The following is a 20,431-nucleotide window of genomic DNA, read 5'->3' as shown; positions in this document are numbered from 1 at the left end:
GGCGCCGCTGTGCCCCGCCCCCTCTGTCGTTGGGGGCGTGGCCAGTGGTGGCGCTCATGAATATGCATTAGCAGCGGCGGCGGAGGGTGAGAGGGGGTCGATCTGCCGGGATGGGGCTGCGGGGGACCGGGATCACCCCGGGCCCCTGGCGCCCGCCGGGGGACCCCGCGGCTTCGGCCCCGGCGAGCGCCACGGGCGCGGGACCCCTGAATTGGGTGAGGGGCTTCGTTGTCATGGGGATGGCGCTAGGCCGCGGTCGTGGCCTGCTCGGCGACTCGAGCGGAGGCTTCGTTGCCGTGGCAACGGGCATAGGCCGCGCTGGTGGAGGACCCCGGCGGAGCCGGGCCCGCATCCCGGGGCCCCGCCGCCATCCCGGGCTGGGAAACGGGCCCGATCGTTTCCAGATGTGCGTTGTGGCGGCCGTTTCCCCGTGGAAGGCGAAGGGAGGGGGTCTGGGGGTGGGGGTTGGACCCCGGCGGGGTCAGGAGGGAGTGAGGCGGGGAGGGGAGGGAGGGAGGGCAGGGCCGGGAGGAGGCACCGAGCGGGTTTTTCCTGTCCCCGCAGCCCCGGTGAGTCACGGGAGAGGCGGCGGCGGCGGCAGCGTGAGACCCGTGGGGACGGTAATCCCCCCTCCCCGCCCGCCCTGCGCCCCCACGTGTGTCCCGGCCCGCCCCGGACATGAGGCTGATGTGGGGAAGGTGAGCAGGGCACCCGCGGCCCCGGTGATGGGGCTGGGGGGCAATTCTCGGGGGGTCGGGCGGTGCCTCCGGGGCTGCCGGGGGCCCGGGGGGGGCGGCGGGTGGCCAGGGCGGGGATCTGAGGAGAGGGATTGAGGCAAACTGGGAGCTGGATCGGCCATCGGGGGTTGGCAGAGGTCGGTGGGGGTGACACGTGTGTGTTGGGACAGGTTAGCGCAGGGTCAGGCAGGTAAGGAAGCGGCCACACGGCGCCCAGAGTGTCGCAGGGGCTCCATGTGGTTACGGTGGTGGGGGATCGGGACGGTGTCTGGGGCGCTGCCCGTGCCAGGCTGGCTCAGGTGAGCCAAGGCCAGTGTACCAAGGGTGTTACCGTGGCGTGACCGCGGTTTGGCACCACTGGATGGGGCTTGGCACAGGGCTGGAGGGCGGCGGTTGGGCACCCCCGGCCTGCCACTGGATCTCCCCGTGCAGGGGGTGATCTCCAAAGCACTCCTCCTTTCCTTCCTCTCTCCCCAGGGGCTGACCCCTTGCCGTGCCCCCCACGTCGCCATGGCCTCCCAGCCGCAGCCCCTGCGCCCTGCCGTGCCCTGCGCCACCCCTGCTGGCACTGGGGGGGCCGGTCTGGCCGGCAGCCCCGACAAAGGTCAGTGCCACGGGCGGGAGGTTTGCTGTTGTTCTCTGCCTGGGGGGCCACCCTGCCCCACCTGACCCCATCCCCCTCCCTGGCTCTCCGCAGGCACTGCGCGCCCCAAGCCACCGGTGCGGCCCAAGCCCCGCGTGCTGCCCAAGCCGGCTGTGCCCACCAAGCCCGCGGTGCCTCCCCCCATGCCGGGCCCGCGGCACCCCCGGCCCGAGCTGCCCTCGGCCGAGAAGATGAACCGCCTGGCTGGGCCGCAGCCCTACAGCGGGGGTGGCACGGGGGGGCCCCTCCGCCGCCCCTCCTTCACTGTCAGGTCACCTGAGACCCCCAACGGGAAGGGGCTCCCGTCGCCCCCAGTGGCAGCTGCTGAGGAGGAGACGCCCCCCACCCCACTGACCCCCTCGCGCAAGGGCCCCACACCTTTCAAGGTGACGCCGGTGCCGGTGGCCGCCAGGCCGGAGCGCTTCCCAGGCACCACTGTGGAGGAGATCCTGGCCAAGATGGACAGCAGGGAGGGTCCGGGCAGCCCAGACAGGGCCTGGCTCTCGCCCTTCTGTCCCGACCCCTCCTCCCGCTTCGGCTCCAAGACCTTCACTGCTTTCCGGAAGCGTCCCAGCGGGGAGGTGGATGGAGAACCCCCTGGTGAAGCCCCCCACACACCCCGACTTGCGGCGGGCGAGCTGGGAATGGAGGATGATGGACACTCCATGGCTGAGACGAGGTGAGGGGCCAGAGATGAGCCCCAGGGGGAGTGGGAACGTGGGAACATGGGACATTGCTCCGAGCCATCCTGGGCTGGGAATGTAACGGAGCTGAGGTCTGGTCGCCGGCACAGGGCCCGGGTTCCTCCTGAGCCGCAGCGCCTCGAGCTGCCTCCGTGGGAAGGCCATGGCAGCCGGTGCCAACTGCAGGACGGGCTGTCCTGGACCAGGAGCTGCCTGCAGCCCTGTGGGTGGGCTCCAAGCCAGCCATTGGGCAGGGGGTTGCTCCCCCGGGAAACACTCTTGTTTTCCCAGCCTCACTATTTTTTCCCTGCTGGGCCATGCCAAGGCACAAGGAGTGGGCAGATCAGCGGGACTCCCAGCCCCGGGATGTCCTGGGCTGTAGCCAGGGCTTGGCTGTGCTCCTGAGAGCTTGGGCACCTCAGGGAGAGCTGGGCGGGGGCTGCTCTGAACCAGAGTGTGAGAAACTCACTCCCAAAGGACTGAAAACTTTCCAGAAAAGGGGCTGGGAGTGTTTCTCCTCCCTCCCCTGGCAGCCCGAGCCAGGGGCCCGGCGTGCAGCCATGGCAGGGCCTGACCCTGGCCCCCTGTGGCCATGGAGGGTGGTTTGGAGCAAGGGCGCGTCAGTGGATATGGGGAGAGGAGCCCTGACGCACACAGTGGGATTTACTCTCTTTCCCTGTTTCTCTCCGCAGCGGCTCCCCCCCAGCTGGGCCGTGCTGTGCTGGGGACCCCCGTGGACACCGGAGGCCACCGTCCCCTCCTGATGTGAGTGCTGGCCTCGCCCTCCGGCTCCGTGGCGGCTCCGCTCCTGGGCTCTCTCCTTCGGGGCTCTCCTGTCTCCTCCGGGGCTCCCTTTCTGCAGGGTGCGTGTCTCTCCTTTCTCCTTGGGGTGCTGGCCACCCCTTCCGGGGGGGTGCAGTGCCCCCTGCGCCGGGCCCCCAGCATGGGGCCCAGGGATGTAGGGGTGGCATGTGCCAGCACCAGTGCCAGGCGTGGGCAGGGAGCAGCTGTGAGTCACCAGCAGGGGTTTGGTGACCCAGCAGGTATGTGGCAGGGCAGGCCCCTCGGGCTCCCTGCCAGTCCCTCTCTCCCCACTGCACTTGCTCGGGGCGGTGACCGGGACACCAGGCCTCGGTGACACCACGGGTGACAGCCCGGGCAGTGGCCCTGGGTCACCCCGGCATGAGGGTGAACTCTGCCGGTGCTAGGCAGGGGGATGCCACCCCCAGGCAAGGCAGGCGGCTGGGCTGGGGGGTCCTGACTTCCTTCTGCTTCATTTCTTCCTCTCCATCTGTCTGGGTGCTCCGGGGGCAGTGGCGGGCCGGGCCGGGAGCGGGGCTGGGGCACCAGGAGCCGCCCAGGCTGAGTCACGCAGGAGCAGCCTGGTGCTGGCACACAGCATGCGCACCTCCTGCCCCGGGTGCAGGGAGGGGAGCGGGGCTGGAGGGAGGGACCCTCTGGAGGTTTGGGGTGGATGATGCTTGGAGGTGTCTCTTGAGTGACAAGACCTCCCACTGGCTCTTTCCACAGCTCTCCTCTCTCCAGCTGGGGGCCCTCGGACCCCCAGGCTCCCCAAGGCCCCCCACCTGCCCAACCCCAGCCCCAGGAGCTCCCTTCCAGCCTGCCGAGCCCTCTGCCCCGGCGCCCGGCTCTCCTGATGCTCCTGCTGAGCTCCTGGCCCCCGACTCCCCCACACTGCCCCCTGGCTCCCCTGAATCCCCCGCTCAGCCTCCAGCTGGGGCTCCTGCCCCCTCCATCCAGGCCCCAGGTGCTCCCTCGGCCACCAAACCACGTCTCGGCACCTCCCGCTCCCCTGGCTCCCCCCACACTCCTGGGGAGGGATCCCCTGACACTGCCAGCCCCCCTGGCACTCCCGAACTGCCCCCCCGAGTCACTTGCCCCCCTGGCTCTCCTGAGGCGGCTGCAGAGTACCTGGGTCCCCCCAGCCCACCCCTTGCCAAAGCTTCTTGTCCCCCAGGCTCCCCAGAGGGACCCAATGACTCCGCAGTGTCCCCACAGCCCCACGAGGGTCCCGATTTCAGCTCCCCTCCCCGGGATGTGGGACTCCGGCGCTCCTCAGAGGGGGTGCTGCAGTCCCCGCCCACGGGGCAGGGCCTGGGGCAGCTGGGAGGTTCACTGAGTGCCCTGCCCCGGCCTGGAGAACCCCTGTCTGAGCCCTCCCTGGGCAGTGAGTCCGGCTGGAGTCTTTCCCAGTCCTTTGAGTGGACGTTCCCGTCGCGGGGGATACGCTTGCCGGCCTTCCCCCCCCGCTCCCCCATCCGAGAGACGCCTGACTCAGGGCTCTCTGAAGACGGCGAGTCGGAAGGGGAGGCTGCAGCCCCCAGCCTGCCGGAGGACAGCGGGTCTGAAGGGCCTGACAGCCGTGGGGCAGAGGGGGCCCCGTGCCCAGGGGGTCCTGTAGCCCAGCGAGAGGCTGAGGGCTTGACAGAGGAGGAGGAGGAAGGGGAGGCAGAGCGAGGCGCCCCTGGGTCCCAGTCCCCACTTTGTGTGATGGAGCCTGGCTGGGACCCAGCTGAGCCTGAGCCCCCCACCCAGCCCAGCACCACCACAGCTGCCCCCTCAGATCCAGTGCCCCCAGATCCAGCCACCCCAGATCCAGCCCCTCTGGCTGACTTGGCCTGGGCAGGTGACAGCCCCAAAGACCTGCAGGGCCCTGGGGGGCCAGGCCAGGCTGAAGGACCCCCACAGGGCCCTGACCCCCATGCCGACCCGGGCTGGCTGACAGAGCTACTGGCGTCACCTGGGGCCCACACCACAGGGCATGGCCCACCGGAGGTGAGGGGGTGCGGGGGGCTCTGTGGGGTTAGTATGGAGTGGGCTCCTCCATCACTGTGTGGTGGGATGGGAGGGGACAGGACAGGATGGGATGAGTGGGTGGATGGAGGCCAAGTGGGAGCGTGTGGTAAGGGGCAGGCGGCAGGGTCTGGCCTCCCTTCGGGGTGGGCCCCGCTGTGCCATGTCCCTGGGCACCCCAGGGTGTTTCTCCCCATTTTCCCAACTCTGCTGCTGCAGGAGCCAGGGCTGTGCTCCCCTCTAACCCTTCTCACTCCTCTCCCCCTTTGCTCCAGGACCTGCTGGGCTGGTCGCGGAAGGACCTGTGCAGTGAGTTTGGCATTTGCCGCCCGCGCCAGGCTGGCACCTTTGACTGGAGCTGCCCGGCTGTGTCCAGGAAGAGAGACTGGCCTGCTGAGACCAAGCAGGACCAGGAATTCAGGGCCAAATCCGGCTGGGACAGCACCCACAGCAACAGTGCTGGGGTCAGGCCGGATGGGTGCTTCGGCGCTGCCCGTGAGGGCTGGAGCAGTGACTACAGAGGGACGGAGCTGATGGGGGACACCAAACTGGGAGGCAGCGACTGGTCCCAGTCCCTCAGTGCTGGGGAGAGCTGCCTGCGGGATCCAGACTTCGGTGGCAGCACAGCCAAGTGGGGCCCAGACTATGGCCTGGGCTGTGCCAGCAGCGCAGAAGAGCTCGACTCTGGGCAGCCCACCTGGGCGGGCAGGTATGGCACCGAGGACACAGAGATGAAGGACAGGGAGCTCACCCCGGACTGGGCCAGTAAATTCAGCACCCCTGGAAGCAGGGATGAGTATTTTACGCTGGGCTGGGCTGGCAGATCCAGCACTGGAGACACTGGGAGCCCAGACAAAGAACTCAGCCCCAGCCGGCCAGCCTGGGACAGCAGGTACAGCACCCGGGACATGGAGAGCCAGGACCGGGAGTTCAGTCCCAGCCGGCCAGCCTGGACTGCGGAATACAGGGACACACAAAGCCAGGACAGGGAGTTCAGCCCCAGCCAGCTGGCTGAAGGCAGCGAGTGCAGCACCAGCAATGTGGAGACCGAGGACCGGGAATTCAGCCCCAGTGGAGTGGCCTGGGATAACAGGTACAGCACCCAGGACATGGAGAGCCAGGACCGCGAGTTCAGCCCCAGCCGACCAGCCTGGACTGGTGAAATCAGGGACATGGAAAGCCAGGACAGGAAGTTCAGCCCCAGGAGGCCGGCCTGGACTGGTGAATACAGGGACGTGGAAAGCCAGGATCAGGAATTCACCCCCAGCAGGCTGACCTGGGATGACAAATCCAGCAGCAGGGACACGGAGAGCCAGGACCAAGAGTTCCACCCCAGCCGGCCGGCTGAAGCCAGCGAGTGCACCAGCGAGGACCTGGAGACCCAGGATGGAGAGTTCGGCCCCAGCAGAGCAGCCTGGGGTGACAGATCCAGCACCAGCAACATGGAGACCGAGGACAGTGGTTTCACTCCCAGCAGAGCAACCTGGGATGACAGATCCAGCACCAGCAACATGGAGACCGAGGACAGTGGTTTCACTCCCAGCAGAGCAACCTGGGATGATAGGCACAGCACTGGGGACATGGAGACTTGGCATGGGGAGTTCAGCCCCAGTGGAGCAGCCTGGGGTGACAGGTCCAGCACCAGGGATGTGGAGGCCCAGGACAGGGAGTTCAGCCCCAGTGGAGCAGTCCGGGATGGGGAGCACAGCTCTGTGATCTCCATGGAGGAAGAGCAGGAGCTGATCCCGGGCCAGCTGAGCTGTTCCAGTGAGAGCAGCATCGGCCAGGCCGGGCTTGTCGGGGTCCGTGAGGAAGATATTTCTGGCTCCCTCTGCCCTGATCCCCCAGCCCAGAAGCCCACCTGGGGCAGTGCCCACCAGCAGGAGCATGACAGCTCTGATAGCAGGGATTGGGCTGAAGAGCTTGGAGGAGGCGACTGCCACAACCACTTTGGTGGCATTAGGACAGAGTGGGTGCCAGACCCCTGCAGCACCAGAGCCTCAGACAGTGCCATGTCCAGGGGCCTGCAGTCCCTGGCAGGCTGGCACAGGAACCTCTCTCTGGACACGGGCGATGCCCGCTGGAGTCAGGACCTGGAGAGCTGGAGCGTGGAGCCACAGGATGCCGAGGCCAAGCACCAGGAGTGGGCGAGTGCCTTTGGTGCCCGCTGTGCTGCCCGCAGCCGGGACCGCAGCACCGGGGAATGGAGCCTGGGAGGGGACACCGGCACAGAGGACAGGTAAGGAGGGCACTGGTGGTGGCAGGGAGGTAGCAGCTTCCTCTGAGGTGGACAGAGGGGTTTTGGGACATGAGCAGGGCTTGTATTATCTGGGGCTGGAGCAACTCTGGGGTCTTGTCTCCCAAGCAGGAGCCTCCGTCTTTCAGCCCCCAGCCCACCGATGGGTGATGCCCCAGCTGATCCTCCAGCTCTGCAGACCTCCCAGGGTGAGCTGCTGAGCCCCACCGAGGAGGAGAGAGACCTCCCAGAGCATGCCACTGCCCTGCAGAGCCCCGGGGCCCTCTCTCTGCTGCAGGAGGCTGCCAGCGGGATCCCAGTGGACACAGGGACTGAGGAACCCACGTCAGACCACCCAGATGGGGAGAGCCCCCCAGGCTGGGGGGAGGAGCGGCTCTCCCTGGGCACCCCCCAGCCCAAGGAGCCCATGGAGCAGGGGCAGGAGTTCCCTTTCCTGGAGGTGAGTGGGGAGGGGGCAGCTCCCAATCCTGCCAAGGGTCCCGGGGCTCACCCTGCCGTCTCTGACATGCCCCATGGGCTCGGCAGGACACGGAGCTCCTGGACAGCAGCGTGTTCCGCAGCAAGGCCAGCCTGGGCCGCAAGCGCCGGCACCGGGCACCAGCCCTGCGTCCCACCGCCCCCGAGGGGGACAGCTGGATCTTCTGCGACTCCACGGGTGAGCTCAGAGGGGACGGGGGGGGGAGCGGGGCGTCTGTCCTGGCACAGGTGTCACCGTGGTGCTGTCCCTGTCCCCACAGAGCCCCGGCCAGCCCCAGCAGTGTCCTCCGACGAGGAGGCAGCGGAGGAGCCCCGGAGCCGGCGGGTGCGTGGCTCCCCCTTGGGCAGGGGGGTCAAGGTGCCCCTCTTCCCCGGCCTCAGCGCTTCCGCCATCAAGGTGGGACCCCCAGACCCCTGGTAGGGGGGTGAACCGGGGTGGGGAAGCTGAGTCAGGGTGGGGGCTGCCTGAAGCAGGGAGGAGGCAGTGGGGGGATTTAGGGGGCAGAACACTGTGTGCCCCCCTGAGCTCACACTCTGCCCCCAGGCCAAGCTGAGGGGCCGCAACCGCTCGGCCGAGGAGGGGACATCATCAGGGGACAGCAAGGGAACCCCCTCCAAGGACCCCCACGTGCAGCGCTCCAAGTCCTGTAAGATCCCTGGTGTGAGTGGGAAACCCCCAGCGCTGCCCCCCAAGCCAGAGAAATCGTCAGGGTGAGTGTAGGGCCAGGACCCTCATGGGGGCGAAAGGGGGGCTGGGGAGGTTCAGTCTGGGTCCCCAGGCTGGTCCTGGGAGACTGGTGCTGATGCTGTGCCAACACCCCAGATCCGAGGCCTCCCCCCCACACTGGCTGCAGGCGCTGAAGCTGAAGAGGAAGAAGCCTTGAGCGGGTGAGTGTGGGAGTTGGGGGGATGCTGGGCACGGATCCCCCTGGCTAGGGCCTCGCCGTGTGCCCTGTGTGCAGGGCTGTCCGTCCTGGGTGCCTGGAGAGGGATGTGAAGGCAGGGCAGTCTGTGGCACCATGGATGGGGTGGCTCAGTGGGAGATGTCCCTGTGTCTCTGGAGTCTGTATTGCTGGGGGGGCAGCTCCCTCCCTCCTGCCTTCTTCAGGACCCCCAGCCTGGGTCACCCCTGGGAGGTGTGCTGTCACCCCTGGGGATCCCTGCGGATCCTCAGCCCCTCCCCACTGTGTCTCTTCCAGGCTCTCTCCCCGATGCCGACGGCCGCTGTCCAGTGACCAGGGCTGTCCCCTCCCGTGGGGACACACACACACACACCTATGCACTTTGTACGAACTCGCAGGGTCCCCGTTCCCCCCAGCACCTCCTCCCCCTGCCTGGCCCCGCATTGTACCCCATCCCCTCGGTCCCCCGGGGGCTGGGGGTGGACACGACCTCCCCCTTCCCCTCACCCCTGCTCGTGTATCGCCCCAGACACAGGGCGGCGGGTCCGGCTCGTGGTGCTGCTGCCACAGACAATAAAACCTCGCTGGTCAGTCCGGAGGGCCTGGCTCTTCTCTGGGGCTCACAGAGGTCCCTGTGGGATGGGGGTCACCGTGCAGGGGCTGCCAGCAGGAGGAGCTCTGTGCCCACAGTGCACCCTGGGGCTGCCTGTTCCCAGCACAGCCCATGGAAGGGGGAACAGAGGGACAGGAGCCGTGCCCGAGGGGTGTTGCTTCCCTGGTCGGATGTAACTCCTGCGGCTTTGGAGGAAGCTGCCGGAGCCCTCCTTGTGCAGTGCCGAGTGCTGCCCTTCCTGCCTGTGGGGGCCTTGCTGCACATCCCACCCCCATGGGGGCTCCCACCCCAGTCCCCCTCAGAGCCAGCAGTGGTGCCATGACCTGGCTTGTTCCCAGTAGAGATGCTGGTGCCAGAGTCAGGGAAATGAGGGTCCCAGGACAGAGGGAGAGCAGCTCCTTTTGCAGAGCCCCCCCCAGCCCCCTCCCCTCCCCCTGCTGTAGACAGCGGGGTTTGTTATCAGCCCTGTGGGCTTGTTATCAGTCCAGCCCTGGCCACTGATCCACTGCCAGTGGCCACCACAAACCCAGCCAGGGGGACTCCTTCCCCAGCTCTGGGACCACCAGGATGGCACTGAGGGCAACCAGGTCAGTGAGGGACTGACCTGGACCCTCAGTCCCCCAGCTTTTGCAGAGGGATGCCTGAGTGGGGCCTGGAAATGGATGCATGTGTTGTGATCCAATGGGGCAGAGGTAGCTGGGATTGTTATTAATAGTCATTAATAACACTGCTCAGTAACGGTGCTGCTCACTAATGGGGTTCTGGTCATGGCAGGAGCAGCTTGGGCAGCCTTGCTGTGGTCCCAGGTGTGACTCGTTAGCAGCGCTGGGGTTTCCTTGTTAATTAGCATTAATTAGTCTGCACTGGGGAGTGGGGTGTTCCAGCCCTTCTTTATTCAAACTTGGCATTTTAACCAGAACTGAACACCCTCAGGGTTCTGCTGCCAGTTGGAGCAGCTTTTGGGTTTAATTCCTCACTGCCCTGAGGCTGGCTGTCCCAGCACTGGATATGGATTCATTCCTTATCTCCAGCCTGATTAGGCCCTGGCTTGTTTTCCCTGCTGACGCTGTGGGCCCTCTCTCAGTGTCTGGTTCAGTGGCTGCCATGTCCCTGCCTCTGGGGCCCCCCCAACCGGCACCCCCATTTAGCAGCCCCTTTCCCCCCTGAGACCACTCATTTTGGAGACTCTTGTGAGCTCCCCCCTTTCAATCACTGAATTTCCCCCCAAGTTCCCCCTCAAATTCTCCTTTACACCCCTTTGCTGGGAGAAGGGCCCCACTGTGACTCTGAGGAGTTCTGTGTCCCCCCCCAGCCTCCATCTCTGCACTCAGGTGTTAAACCTGCCCCTTCCACAGTCTGTCCTGTGTTTAATCCACCCTCAGCCCAGCTTAGCCCCCCCTCAGCCCAGGCTCCAGCCCAGACTCCAGAGCGTGTCCCTAGGGCAGACCTCATTCTGCAAAGTCTGGCTTCTCTGGTGCTTTTCCCCGAAGCTGGAACTGTGAGAGTTCAGTCCCAGTGGAACAACTGCAGCTCACAGCCCCACCATCAGGGGGCCTCCCTCCTGACCCCATTCCCCCCAGGATTTATCTGTGGGTTGGGGGGATATCTGTTCTCTCTTGGCTACGCTGAAGGCACTGCTGTGCCTAGCTCTGTGACTGACCTGTGGAGCTGGGATGCACTGGGGGCTCTGATGGCAGCTGGTCCTGTGGCAACTGCTGCCCTAAAATGGGCCTTTTGCAGCATGGGTGGTCCCAGAGCAACCCCCTGCTCTGAATTTTTGGTAAACGCCTAAAAAAGTCTCCCTGATATGTTTTGTTCAAAATGGGGCCCCAGCAGTGGGGGATCCCCTGGAGCCACCACTGCGTGCACATAGTGCAGCAAACCCAGGAGCAAAATAGGGATTCCTGAGTGCCAAATGCAAAATGCCAAATGCACCCCCCCACAGTGCATCTCCACCCAGTGTGAACCCCCTCAGTGTGATCCCCTGCCACCAAGTGCTCTTGTGAAATGCAACCCCAACGTGTGTCACCCCAGCGCCGAATGCGGCACCCTGAGGTGAAACCCCAAATGCTGGCAGAACTCTGAGGCCCCCCCCGGGCCTGAGCCCCCCAGCCCTGAGCCCCTCCCAGCACTGTTGCCCTGATCCCAGCTCCAAATCCCATCGTGGTGGGCGGCCAGACCCCCCAGGTGTGGCAGGGAACAGGGTTATCTCGGGGGTCGGTGTGTTGACACGTGGGTGAGAGCTCGGTAAAACCCCCCAGGAAGGAGCCAGATGGAGGTGGGGGGAGCTGTGAAGTTTCCCACGGGGGACTCCCCCCCAGCCATCCGTTGCTCCTTCCCTGTCCTGTCCATCCCATCCAGGAGGAGGGCGGGGAAGAGGAAGGGGAGGTAACTCGGTGGGACTTACAGGGTGGCTCAGGGGCTGGAGGAGTGGGTGAGCCTGGGATGAGCTGAGCTGAGCTGAGCCGAGCCCAGCCGAGCGCCGGGATGGAGGAGGCTGCGGACGCCTACGCCTACAGTGACAACGAGACGTACTGCGAGTACACGGAGTGGGGCCCCTCACTGGCCCTGCTGCCCACCATCTACCTGCTGGTCTTCCTGCTGGGCACTGCCGGCAACGGGCTGGTCCTCTGGACCATCTTCAAGGGCGGCTGCGACCGCCGGCGCTCGGCCGACACCTTCATCGCCAACCTGGCGGCTGCCGATCTCACCTTCGTGGTCACCCTGCCCCTCTGGGCCGCCTACACCTGGCTGGGCTACCACTGGCCCTTCGGCACAGCCGCCTGCAAGGTCAGCAGTTACCTGGTCTTTGTCAACATGTACGCCAGCGTCTTCTGCCTGACAGGGCTGAGCTTCGACCGCTACCTGGCCATCGTCCGGCCCCTGGCCACTGCCAAGCTGCGCTTGCGGGTCAGTGGGCTGGTGGCCACCGTGGCCCTGTGGTCGCTGGCAGCCCTGCTGGCCCTGCCGGCCCTGGTGCTGCGGCGGGCGGCCGCCCTCAGCGAGGACTCCAGGATCACCTGCTACATGGACTACTCGGACCTGGAGGCCCTGGGGTCGGAGGGCGCCTGGGAGGTGGGGCTGGGGCTCTCCTCCACCGCCGTGGGGTTCGTGGCCCCCTTCGCCGTCATGCTCACCTGCTACTTCTTCATCGCCCGCACCGTGGCCACTCACTTTCGCCGGGAGCGGGCCGAGGGGCTCCGCAAGCGCAAGCGCCTCCTCACCATCATCACCGTGCTGGTGGCCACCTTTGGGGGCTGCTGGCTGCCCTTCCACCTGGTCAAGACCCTCTATGTGCTGATGGACCTGCAGGTGCTGCCCTGGTCCTGCGCCCTGCACACCTTCCTCAACAACCTGCATCCCTACTGCACTGGCATCGCCTACATCAACAGCTGCCTCAACCCCTTCCTCTATGCCTTCTTCGACCCCCGCTTTCGCCATGCCTGCGCCACCCTCCTGTGCTGCCGGGCCCCCGGCCCCGGCCCCGAGCGCTCTGCCAGCTACTCCTCAGGGCACAGCCACCCCCCCGGGGGCAAGGGGGGCCCCGGCCCAGGGGGCAAGCTGGACCCCACCACCCAGGAGACGCTCTTCCCTGCCTGAGCCTCCCCGGCCACCCCCCGGCACCCCCCGAGCTGGTCTCCTTGGGGGGACCCCCCACCTCCACCTTGCCCCAGAGCCTGGCTTGCTTTGGGGACCCCCTTCTGGAAAGCCCTGCTCACGGGAAGGGGAAACTGGGGCAGGGGCTGGGCAGAGCCGAGGAGGAGCCCCTGGGGGGCTCGGGTAGGGGTGGCTCCCCCAGCACCCTTTTGTGTTTTGTGTCAAATAAATGAGTTTTGGTTAAATAAGGAGCAGTGTGTGCGCAGTTCCCTCGGGGGGGGCTGGTGGGGACACAATGGGGAGTGTCACAGAGGGATGGGGGTTGCAACTGGGCTTCAGCATGTCCATGAGTGAGGGGTGGGGAGGGGGGTGCACTGTGGGGGGTCCTTGCACCCTGTAGCTACCCGTGGCCCCTCCTGGGTACCCCTGGACACTGGTAGGGATTCCAGTCTGGGACAGACTCTCCCTGGTCTCTTCCCCAGCAACACTTTGAGAAATGTAGGAAAAACCCCAAACCTTTGGAGCAGCACAGCAGCAGGATAGGGGTGTTTGGTCCTGTGGGGCGAGTGCCTGCCTGCCCCAGCTTCAGAGCTCTGATTGCATCAGGAGGCTGCTCTGTCCCATCAAATCCCATTTTCAGGCTTTTATCCTTATCTGAGGGACAAGTCCTGGGTGACTCACCCGGGGGTGGAAACGGGACCTGATGCTGTGAAATACCCAAACCTGAGGGATGGGGGCATGGGACCCCCTGGGCGTGGATGGGAACACAGGACCCCTGGGTGTGGAGGGGGACATTGAACCCCCTGGGTGCTGGTGGGGGGGATTTGGATGCTGGGCAGGACCCTGGCTCACCTCAACCAGGATTTTGATGAGCCACCAAATGGCTCCTGTCCCACTTCCCCCTACAGGCCCTGCCGCTTCCTGAGGCTCTGCTCGAAATAAATCTTCCCCCTATTTGCTATTTACATCCTTCATTTATTGGTGATGAACTATCCTGTCTCCTCAGCCTTTGTTCTCGCTTGGCAAGGATGTAGGATCATTACTGGGTTCCTTGGGAGGCTTCCCGTCGGGGAGGGGCTGCCTCTGCCTTCCTGCCAGCCCGCTCAGTGTTTGGGGGCCATCAACTGGAGCCCCCCCCGCAGGGATGGTCCTTTGTCCAAAGAGAGGGAATTGGGGGGGGGCTGGGGGACTGGGGCTGCACAAACCCCCCACCTGGAGGGGTGGGAGCCTGCTTGGGGATTTTTTCAGTGGGTCTAGTTAGATCTAAGGGCCAGGAGGACTTAAAGGGGTGGGAATGCTGCATCCCGGCATGTGTTTACATTCCAGATACTGCCCAGCCTCCCTCACCCTGGAGAGACCCCTCGATACCACTAATCTGTCAATCCAGATGTCCATCCATCAATCCAACAGTCCCCTCCTTCCTCCATCCCTCCATCCCTCCATCCACCCATTCCTCCGTGGTTTAGGGGTTGCAGTGTCAGTGCTGGGCTGATGGTTGGACTTGATGATCTTAAAGGTCTCTTCTGACCTTGATTCCGTGATTCTGTCCTTCCCTCCCTCCATAATTCCCTCCATCTGCTCTCCCTCTCTTTCTCCACCCCTCCACCCCACCATCCTCCTTTCTCTCCCTCTATCCATCTCTCCACCCCAACCCCAACCCAAGTATCCCAGCACTGTGGGGGTGTCAGGGTTGCTGTTTCCCCCTCTGGTGCAGCCGCCAGGCATGGAAACAGCCGCAGGCGCCCGGCCAGCGGAGACGGAGCTGCTGACTTTCTATCCGCCTCTTGGAGATTTCCCTTTCCCTTCCAGGAAGGAAATGTTTGGCTGAGGAATCTCTGGGGAGAAACGCAGGGACACTCCAGAAAACAACAAGGCCGGAGCTGGGGGTGAGGGACAGTGGGGCCGGACCACCCGTCGGAAGGAGATAAGGAAGGTGTTGCCTTCCTGTGAGTTCCTAGGGAAGATGAGGAGGGAAGATAGAGGGGGGACAGGAGGGCCGGGGGGGGGGGGGGGAGCATCCTTGGAAAGGATGGCTGAGGAGCAAGGGGTGTGCTCCTGGCCGAGTCTGGGGACCCTCCATCCCTAAAAGACAATGCTCTGTGAACCCTGGAGTGCTTAGGGAATGTGGGGTGTGCTCCCAGGAGTGTCTGGGAACCCTCAAACCACAAAACGTGATGCTTTGGGAATGCTGTGGGTCCCAGCTCAGCCGGGGGGCACAGCCAGGGGTCCTCAGATGTGGGGCTGGGAAGAAAGAGGTGGTTCCACACACACCCCCTTGACTGGAGCTAAAAATGGGCTCTGGTAGGGGAACATGGGGGGATGGGGGTCAGGGGCGGGGACGAGATGAGGGGCAGCTCCCCCTGCCCCAGGGAGCCCCCTCAGCCCCCCCTCCCCGCTTTTCTAAGCTGCCAAACGGGATGTTCAACACCTCCTCCCCCCATCCCGCCCGAGGGTGCCGAAATAATCTGGTGGTGCTAAGGATGTCCCCGGGCGTCCTCTTTGAAGTGACCTCCGTGTTTACAGCCCGGCTCGGGCTCCTTCACACCTTCCGCCCCAAAGCAAACGGTGTGGGAGGAGGCGGGGTGGGGAGTGGGGGGTGGGGGTGTGGGATTCAACGCGTGACGGGGTGGCCTCCAGCTCCCGTTTGTGCCGGGAAAACTGGGATTTGCCTGAGCCGCGGCGGAGCTTTGGAACACGCGGGGCTCAGAAACTCACTGCGGGGTGGGAGCGGCGGCTGGCGGGGGTGGCATTTCGGGGGGCTGGGGGGGATCCTGCCCCAGTGTGTCTTCGCCACACCGAGCCCTGGATGACCCACCCGTGGGTGGCCGGTTCCACGCGTTTGAGGGGACCCCCGAAGGTCCGAAGGGTCCCTGTGTGACACCGCAGGGCTTGGGGACGGTGGGGCAGGATGAAGAGGGGAAAAGTGGTGTGGGGAGGGAGAATTTGGATGTGTGTGGGAGGCTTGGGAAGGGAGGTGGGGATGGGGTGGATAGATGGATGGATGGATGGATGGATGGATGGATGGATGGATGGATGGATGGATGGATGGATGGACGGATGTGCTGGGAGAGAAGGAGGGAAAGACGGGTGCGTGGGTAGAGGGATGGATGATGGGATGGACATATGGTAGGACATGCAGGGAAGTGCCAGGGTTCGGGGGTGCCCCGGGCCCCCCACAGCCGTCACCACTGGTCCTCCAGCGCCCGGCACGGCCCGGGGGTGGGCACCGGGGACCCCTGTCCCACCGCTGTCCCCCACCCCTCCCCGGCGGCGCGGCCGGACACGGCACAGCTGCTACCCGACCTCCGGGCTCCGGCCAGGCGGGACCGGCCCCGCAATCCCCCCCCGCGGGGAGGGGGTCCCGGGCAGGGGGCGACAGGGAGGTGACCCGGTGGCCACAGCTGGGCCCCCCCGGGGCCGGGAGATGCTGCCGGAGGAATAACAGGAAGCGCTGGAGGGAAAAGCAGGGCTGATGCTTTCTGCAGGTTGGGGGCCGTCGCCTGTGCCCTGCACGCACACGGGTGGCTGCGTGCACACGTGTGTCTGACACACGCGCGTGTCCCTGCCACACACCCGTGACCCGGCCCCGGCTGCGCTGATGCTCTTTATTGTCGAGGTTCGGCGCTGAAAAAGTGCCCCGTGGTACAAAACCCGCGGTTACAAAACGTACAAAGAGCGGGAGGGGGGAGAAGAGAGAAATAAAATAAAATTAAGAAAAGAAAAGAAAAGAAAAGAAAAGAAAAGAAAAGAAAAGAAAAGAAAAGAAAAGAAAAGAAAAGAAAAGAAAAGAAAAGAAAAGAAAAGAAAAGAAAAGAAAAGAAAAGAAAAGAAAAGAAAAGAAAAGAAAAGAAAAGAAAAGAAAAGAAAAGAAAAGAAAAGAAAAGAAAAAAGAAAAGAAAAGAAAGAGAAAAGAGGAGAGTCGGTAAGATGAAACCAAAGGAAGGAATAGAAGGGAAAGGGACGGAAAGGGATGGAAAGGAAAGTGGGAGAAAATCAATCAAGTAAAAAGGCAAAGAGAAACAAAAGAGAAACACAATAAAAATAAACGTAAAAAGAAAAAGAGTCTGAGGGTGAGGCAGAGGAAGGAGCCGGTGGGATGCAGGTGGATACCCCGTGCTTTGGGTGCCCCCAGGTGGCCGCGGGAGGAAGTGCCCGTGCAGGGGGTGCGGGATGGGGAGAACTCACCAAGAGGAAAATAATAAAAAACTAGAGAAAATATAGAAGGCAGAGGCCAAGTGCCCCTTCCCGGGGGCAGCACAGGGGTCGGGGGTGCAGCTGCAGCCCTTTAGGGGTGGGTTGGGGTTAAACTGCCCCCCCCCTTCCCCAGCATGCTCAACCTACATGGGGGGGAGAGGGGGAAACAGGCACTGGGGATAGGGGACACAGGCACTGGGGACGTGGCTGCCCCAGTTGGACAGAGGGTCGTTGGCTTTCTGCTTTTTTTCTATTTTTTTCTTTTCTTTTTTTTTTCCCCTTTCTGATGCTCCTTTTGCCTCCCGACCCTCCCCCTGGCTGGGCAATGGGTGCCTGGTTTGGCCCTGAAGAGGAGGGAGAGGCTGTCCCCAGGAGATCCCGGATTTGGGAGATGTCACAGCCTGTCCCACCGCCAGGCTTGGTGGTCTGGTGATGCCCTGGCACCTCCTGGTGTCACCAGCAAGGCACAGGTGTTCCCTGGTGCCAAGATGGGTGCCAGTACCACCTTCTGCCCCCCTGGAATTTTGAGGAGACTGGAGAGCATGGCCAGGATCTGGGGGACTCCAGTAGTGCTGCTTTGGGGCTGCAAGCAGGGACTTCCTCAGCCTCCCCAGGCACACACAGCTTCTGAGGTCTCTCCCAAGCAGAGCTGGGGGGTTGCTTCCTTGGAGCTGCTGCCTCCATCAGTCCTGGGCAGTGGGAACAGGAGGGGGGTCCAAGCTCAGCTCATGGTGATGGGGCGGGGGGTTAAAACCTCCCCATTTTAGGGCAAAAGGAAGCGGGTCTGTCCCCTGGTGTCCCCGGTGTCTCAAGGGCCACCCTGGCGCAGGGGGCGGCGGGAGGGGATGAGGACAAGGCACAGTCCGGTGTCCCTGCGGGGGTGGTCGGGCCGGGGGGTAGCCGGGGGAGTCCATCGGCGGCGGTGGCGGCAGTGGTACCTAGACATCCTCATCCTCGCTGGCCTTGCTCCAGCGGTGGCAGCAGTTGGCCGTGATGCCCAGCAGGAAGTTGGTGGCCACTGAGGCGATGGAGACGACGAAGCCGACGAAGGCAATGAAGAGATAGTCGTCCAGTGTCAGCGTGAGGTGGCAGGCCTGGAAACTCTCCTCCGTCAGCGAGAGCAGGGGGGCCCCTGCCACCTCAGGGGGAGCCCAGCACTCGGCCTGCTGCGAATCTGCGGGATGGGGGACACGGCTTTAGACCGGCTGCCAGCCCCCGGGATGGGGACAGGGGTCGGAGGGTCCGGCAGCACCTACCTGAGGCACAGCGCTGGATGCGGCCCCGCAGCCACTTGAGGAGGGGTTCCATGGTGCAACCACAGAGCCAGGGGTTGCCCCCCAGGCGCAGCCCCACCAGCCCGGGCAGCCCCTCTAGGGCGTCGAGGCTGATGGCCGCCAGCCCACCATAGCTCAGGTCCAGCTCGCGCAGCTGGGCCAGCCCGCGGAAGGCCTGGGGGTGGACACGGCGCAGCCCCGGGTTGTGGCTGAGGTCGAGGCGCAGGAGCCCGCTGGCCTCACGGAACATGTCGGCGGGCACCAGGCTGAAGTTGTTGTAGCTGAGGTCCAGGTGTGCCAGGCGCCGGGCGCCGCGGAACAGCCCAGCCGGCAGCGCCGCCAGCGAGTTGTTGCGCAGGTCGAGGGCGCGCAGCTGCCCGTAGCAGCCCAGGTACCCCGGTGGGATGCTGGCAATGCGGTTGTGTGCCAGGCTCAGGTTCCCAGTGTCCAGCGGCAGCTCGGGGGGCACGGAGAAGAGCCGCTGCCCGCTGCAGTCCACTGCCTGCCCGTGGCAGCTGCACAGCACCGGGCAGCCCGCGCCGGCCGCCGCCGCCACCACCGCTGCCGCCGCCACCAGCCAGGGGCCCAGAAGCATGGCCTCGCGGCCCCAGCCCTCACGGGGCGCCGGAGGCCATCCCGCCCGCCCGCTCACGCCGAGGGCTCTGTCGGCGGCCGGTCGCGGGGCCCGGCTGGCAGCGATCACAGCGATGCTCCCGCCGTCCCGGCGGCATCCGGCGGGCACGCGAACACTGCTGGGGGCACCGGCGTGGCTGTCACTGGCTGCCTGTGAGGAAGAGGGGCGGAAGGAAGCCGTGCCGGCCACACGTCCCTGCTGGGAAGGCCGCAGATGGTGCAAATGGAGTGGCCTGTGGGGCACCCACGACCTTCCCACACCCCTCGTGCCACGATCACCTTGCTCCTCCAATGCCCCCTTGGGGATTTCTGCCAGAACAGAGCCCCCCAGCCCCTCTGACCTTGGCCAGCCCATCGTGGCTGGGGGTGGGCAGAGTGGAGGCGCTGCTCCCCAGCCTCCCGCCAACCCCCTGTCAACCCCATGCCACCGCCAGCTCAGCCTAGTGCTGGGAGCATCCTCCCCACCTCCCTCCTGGGGAGAGACCTCCATGCCCAGGACCCACCCGGGGTCCCCCCAGGCCTGATCTCACCCTCCACCACTTGACCACGTCTGCCCCATCCTCCCTTGCCCACACCCTCTCAGCTCCATCCTCTCCCACCACCCCGCCTTCCCCCGGTCATCCCCATTGCGACAGCCTCCCAGTCCCTCCGGCAGGGCTGGGGCCCCCCGGGGTACTCACTGGCCAGGGGGTAGCAGGGCCTGGCTCTCTGTGATGATGTGAGGGTCCTGGATGGTGATGTGGGGGGCTCCAGGGAGTGATGTGGGGGTCCCCAGCGGCCACCCACACCCTGGAGGCCGCAAAGTCGGGAGCAGGGCTCCAGTAGCGGCGGCCAAGGCTGCTGCGAGCCTGGTGATGGGAGCAGGTCTTTCCCCACCTCCTTCCTCCCCTCCTCCTCCTCGTCCTCCCTTGTCTCTCTCTTTCTCTGTCTCTTTTTTTTTTTTTTTCCTCTTTTTTCCTTAGGGCCAGATACTGACGTGTCGGTGTCTCTTAGCAACTGCCTCCACATCTCTGAGCAACAGGAGAGCGGGATGCGGAGCCGCCGAGCCAGGGAGACGGCGGCGGGCGGAGATGGCCCCACCCCAGGGAGCCCCTGCCCAGGCAGGGGGACCCGCACCTGCACGGCCCAGGCACCCGGCAGGGGAGGAGCAGAAAGAGGGGTGGCATCCTGCCCCCTCCCGGCCCCGGTCTCCAGCCCTCCCGCACTCTCCCGGCCCTGGGAAGCATCCCCGTGGGATGGGGTGAATCAGGGGTTCCCGGGTGCTGAAAACAGAAACAGATGACGTGTCAGCAGAGGGGAGAAACGAGGCAGCTGGGATCCAAGGGGAGCTCTAGGATCCACAGGGAGCACTGGGATCCAAAGAGAGTGCTGGGATCCAAGGGAAGCACCAGCACCGTCGTGTCTCCCTGCTGTGCTCAGAGCCCTGAAAAATGCCTCAGGTTGACATGGATTTTTTTGCTCCATGTGAGCTGAAACACTCCCTTTCCCTTCTCTGTTTGGGGGGGTGCAGCGGGTTCAGCCATCTGCCCCCTCCCACTGGAGAACGGCCCTGTGGGATTGCAGGAATGCCCACAGTTTGCTCTGGGAAAATGGCAACACCACGGCTC

At 64.9% G+C, this 20,431-nt stretch overlaps 3 protein-coding genes across 3 annotated transcripts; 2 read left to right on the top strand and 1 right to left on the bottom strand.

Annotated features, from left to right (window-relative positions):
* The first annotated feature begins 92 nt into the window (after positions 1 to 92).
* On the top strand, positions 93 to 11,529 carry TNKS1BP1 (tankyrase 1 binding protein 1). The gene is made up of 12 exons (XM_050337245.1): positions 93 to 215; positions 565 to 698; positions 1,215 to 1,341; positions 1,435 to 2,059; positions 2,756 to 2,828; positions 3,594 to 4,859; positions 5,153 to 7,116; positions 7,243 to 7,573; positions 7,660 to 7,789; positions 7,872 to 8,008; positions 8,156 to 8,322; positions 8,435 to 11,529. The coding sequence occupies exons 3-12, from the start codon at positions 1,248 to 1,250 to the stop codon at positions 8,493 to 8,495; spliced, it is 4,848 nt and encodes a 1,615-aa protein (XP_050193202.1). The 5' UTR covers positions 93 to 215; positions 565 to 698; positions 1,215 to 1,247; the 3' UTR covers positions 8,496 to 11,529.
* Positions 8,436 to 12,971, top strand: APLNR (apelin receptor). The gene is made up of 2 exons (XM_050337259.1): positions 8,436 to 8,499; positions 11,536 to 12,971. The coding sequence occupies exon 2, from the start codon at positions 11,614 to 11,616 to the stop codon at positions 12,724 to 12,726; it is 1,113 nt and encodes a 370-aa protein (XP_050193216.1). The 5' UTR covers positions 8,436 to 8,499; positions 11,536 to 11,613; the 3' UTR covers positions 12,727 to 12,971.
* Positions 12,972 to 16,329: 3,358 nt separating this feature from the next.
* LRRC55 (leucine rich repeat containing 55) lies at positions 16,330 to 18,786 on the bottom strand. Its single transcript, XM_050337260.1, has 3 exons — positions 18,174 to 18,786; positions 17,856 to 18,091; positions 16,330 to 17,606 (listed from the first exon to the last, which is right to left on the bottom strand). Exons 1-2 carry the CDS (start codon positions 18,784 to 18,786, stop codon positions 17,856 to 17,858), a joined length of 849 nt encoding a protein of 282 aa, XP_050193217.1. The 3' UTR covers positions 16,330 to 17,606.
* Positions 18,787 to 20,431: the final 1,645 nt, after the last annotated feature.

Source organism: Myiozetetes cayanensis, unplaced genomic scaffold (assembly GCF_022539395.1).
Source record: "Myiozetetes cayanensis isolate MyiCay16 unplaced genomic scaffold, myiCay2020 scf6-25, whole genome shotgun sequence".
NCBI lineage: Eukaryota > Metazoa > Chordata > Aves > Passeriformes > Tyrannidae > Myiozetetes > Myiozetetes cayanensis.
The sequence above is the reverse complement of the archived record's forward strand: the minus strand, read 5'-3'. Positions and strand labels throughout refer to the sequence as shown.

Bases quoted from the DNA above. Each gene is read 5' to 3' on its own strand.
- APLNR (XM_050337259.1), top strand. From the start codon at position 11,614: ATGGAGGAGGCTGCGGACGCCTACGCCTACAGTGACAACGAGACGTAC.
- TNKS1BP1 (XM_050337245.1), top strand. From the start codon at position 1,248: ATGGCCTCCCAGCCGCAGCCCCTGCGCCCTGCCGTGCCCTGCGCCACC. The intron at 2,060-2,755 runs GTGAGGGGCCAG...TTCTCTCCGCAG, and splicing joins CACTCCATGGCTGAGACGAG to CGGCTCCCCCCCAGCTGGGC. The intron at 7,790-7,871 runs GTGAGCTCAGAG...CTGTCCCCACAG, and splicing joins GATCTTCTGCGACTCCACGG to AGCCCCGGCCAGCCCCAGCA.
- LRRC55 (XM_050337260.1), bottom strand. From the start codon at position 18,786: ATGCTTCTGGGCCCCTGGCTGGTGGCGGCGGCAGCGGTGGTGGCGGCG. The intron at 18,092-18,173 runs GTAGGTGCTGCC...CCCATCCCGCAG, and splicing joins CATCCAGCGCTGTGCCTCAG to ATTCGCAGCAGGCCGAGTGC.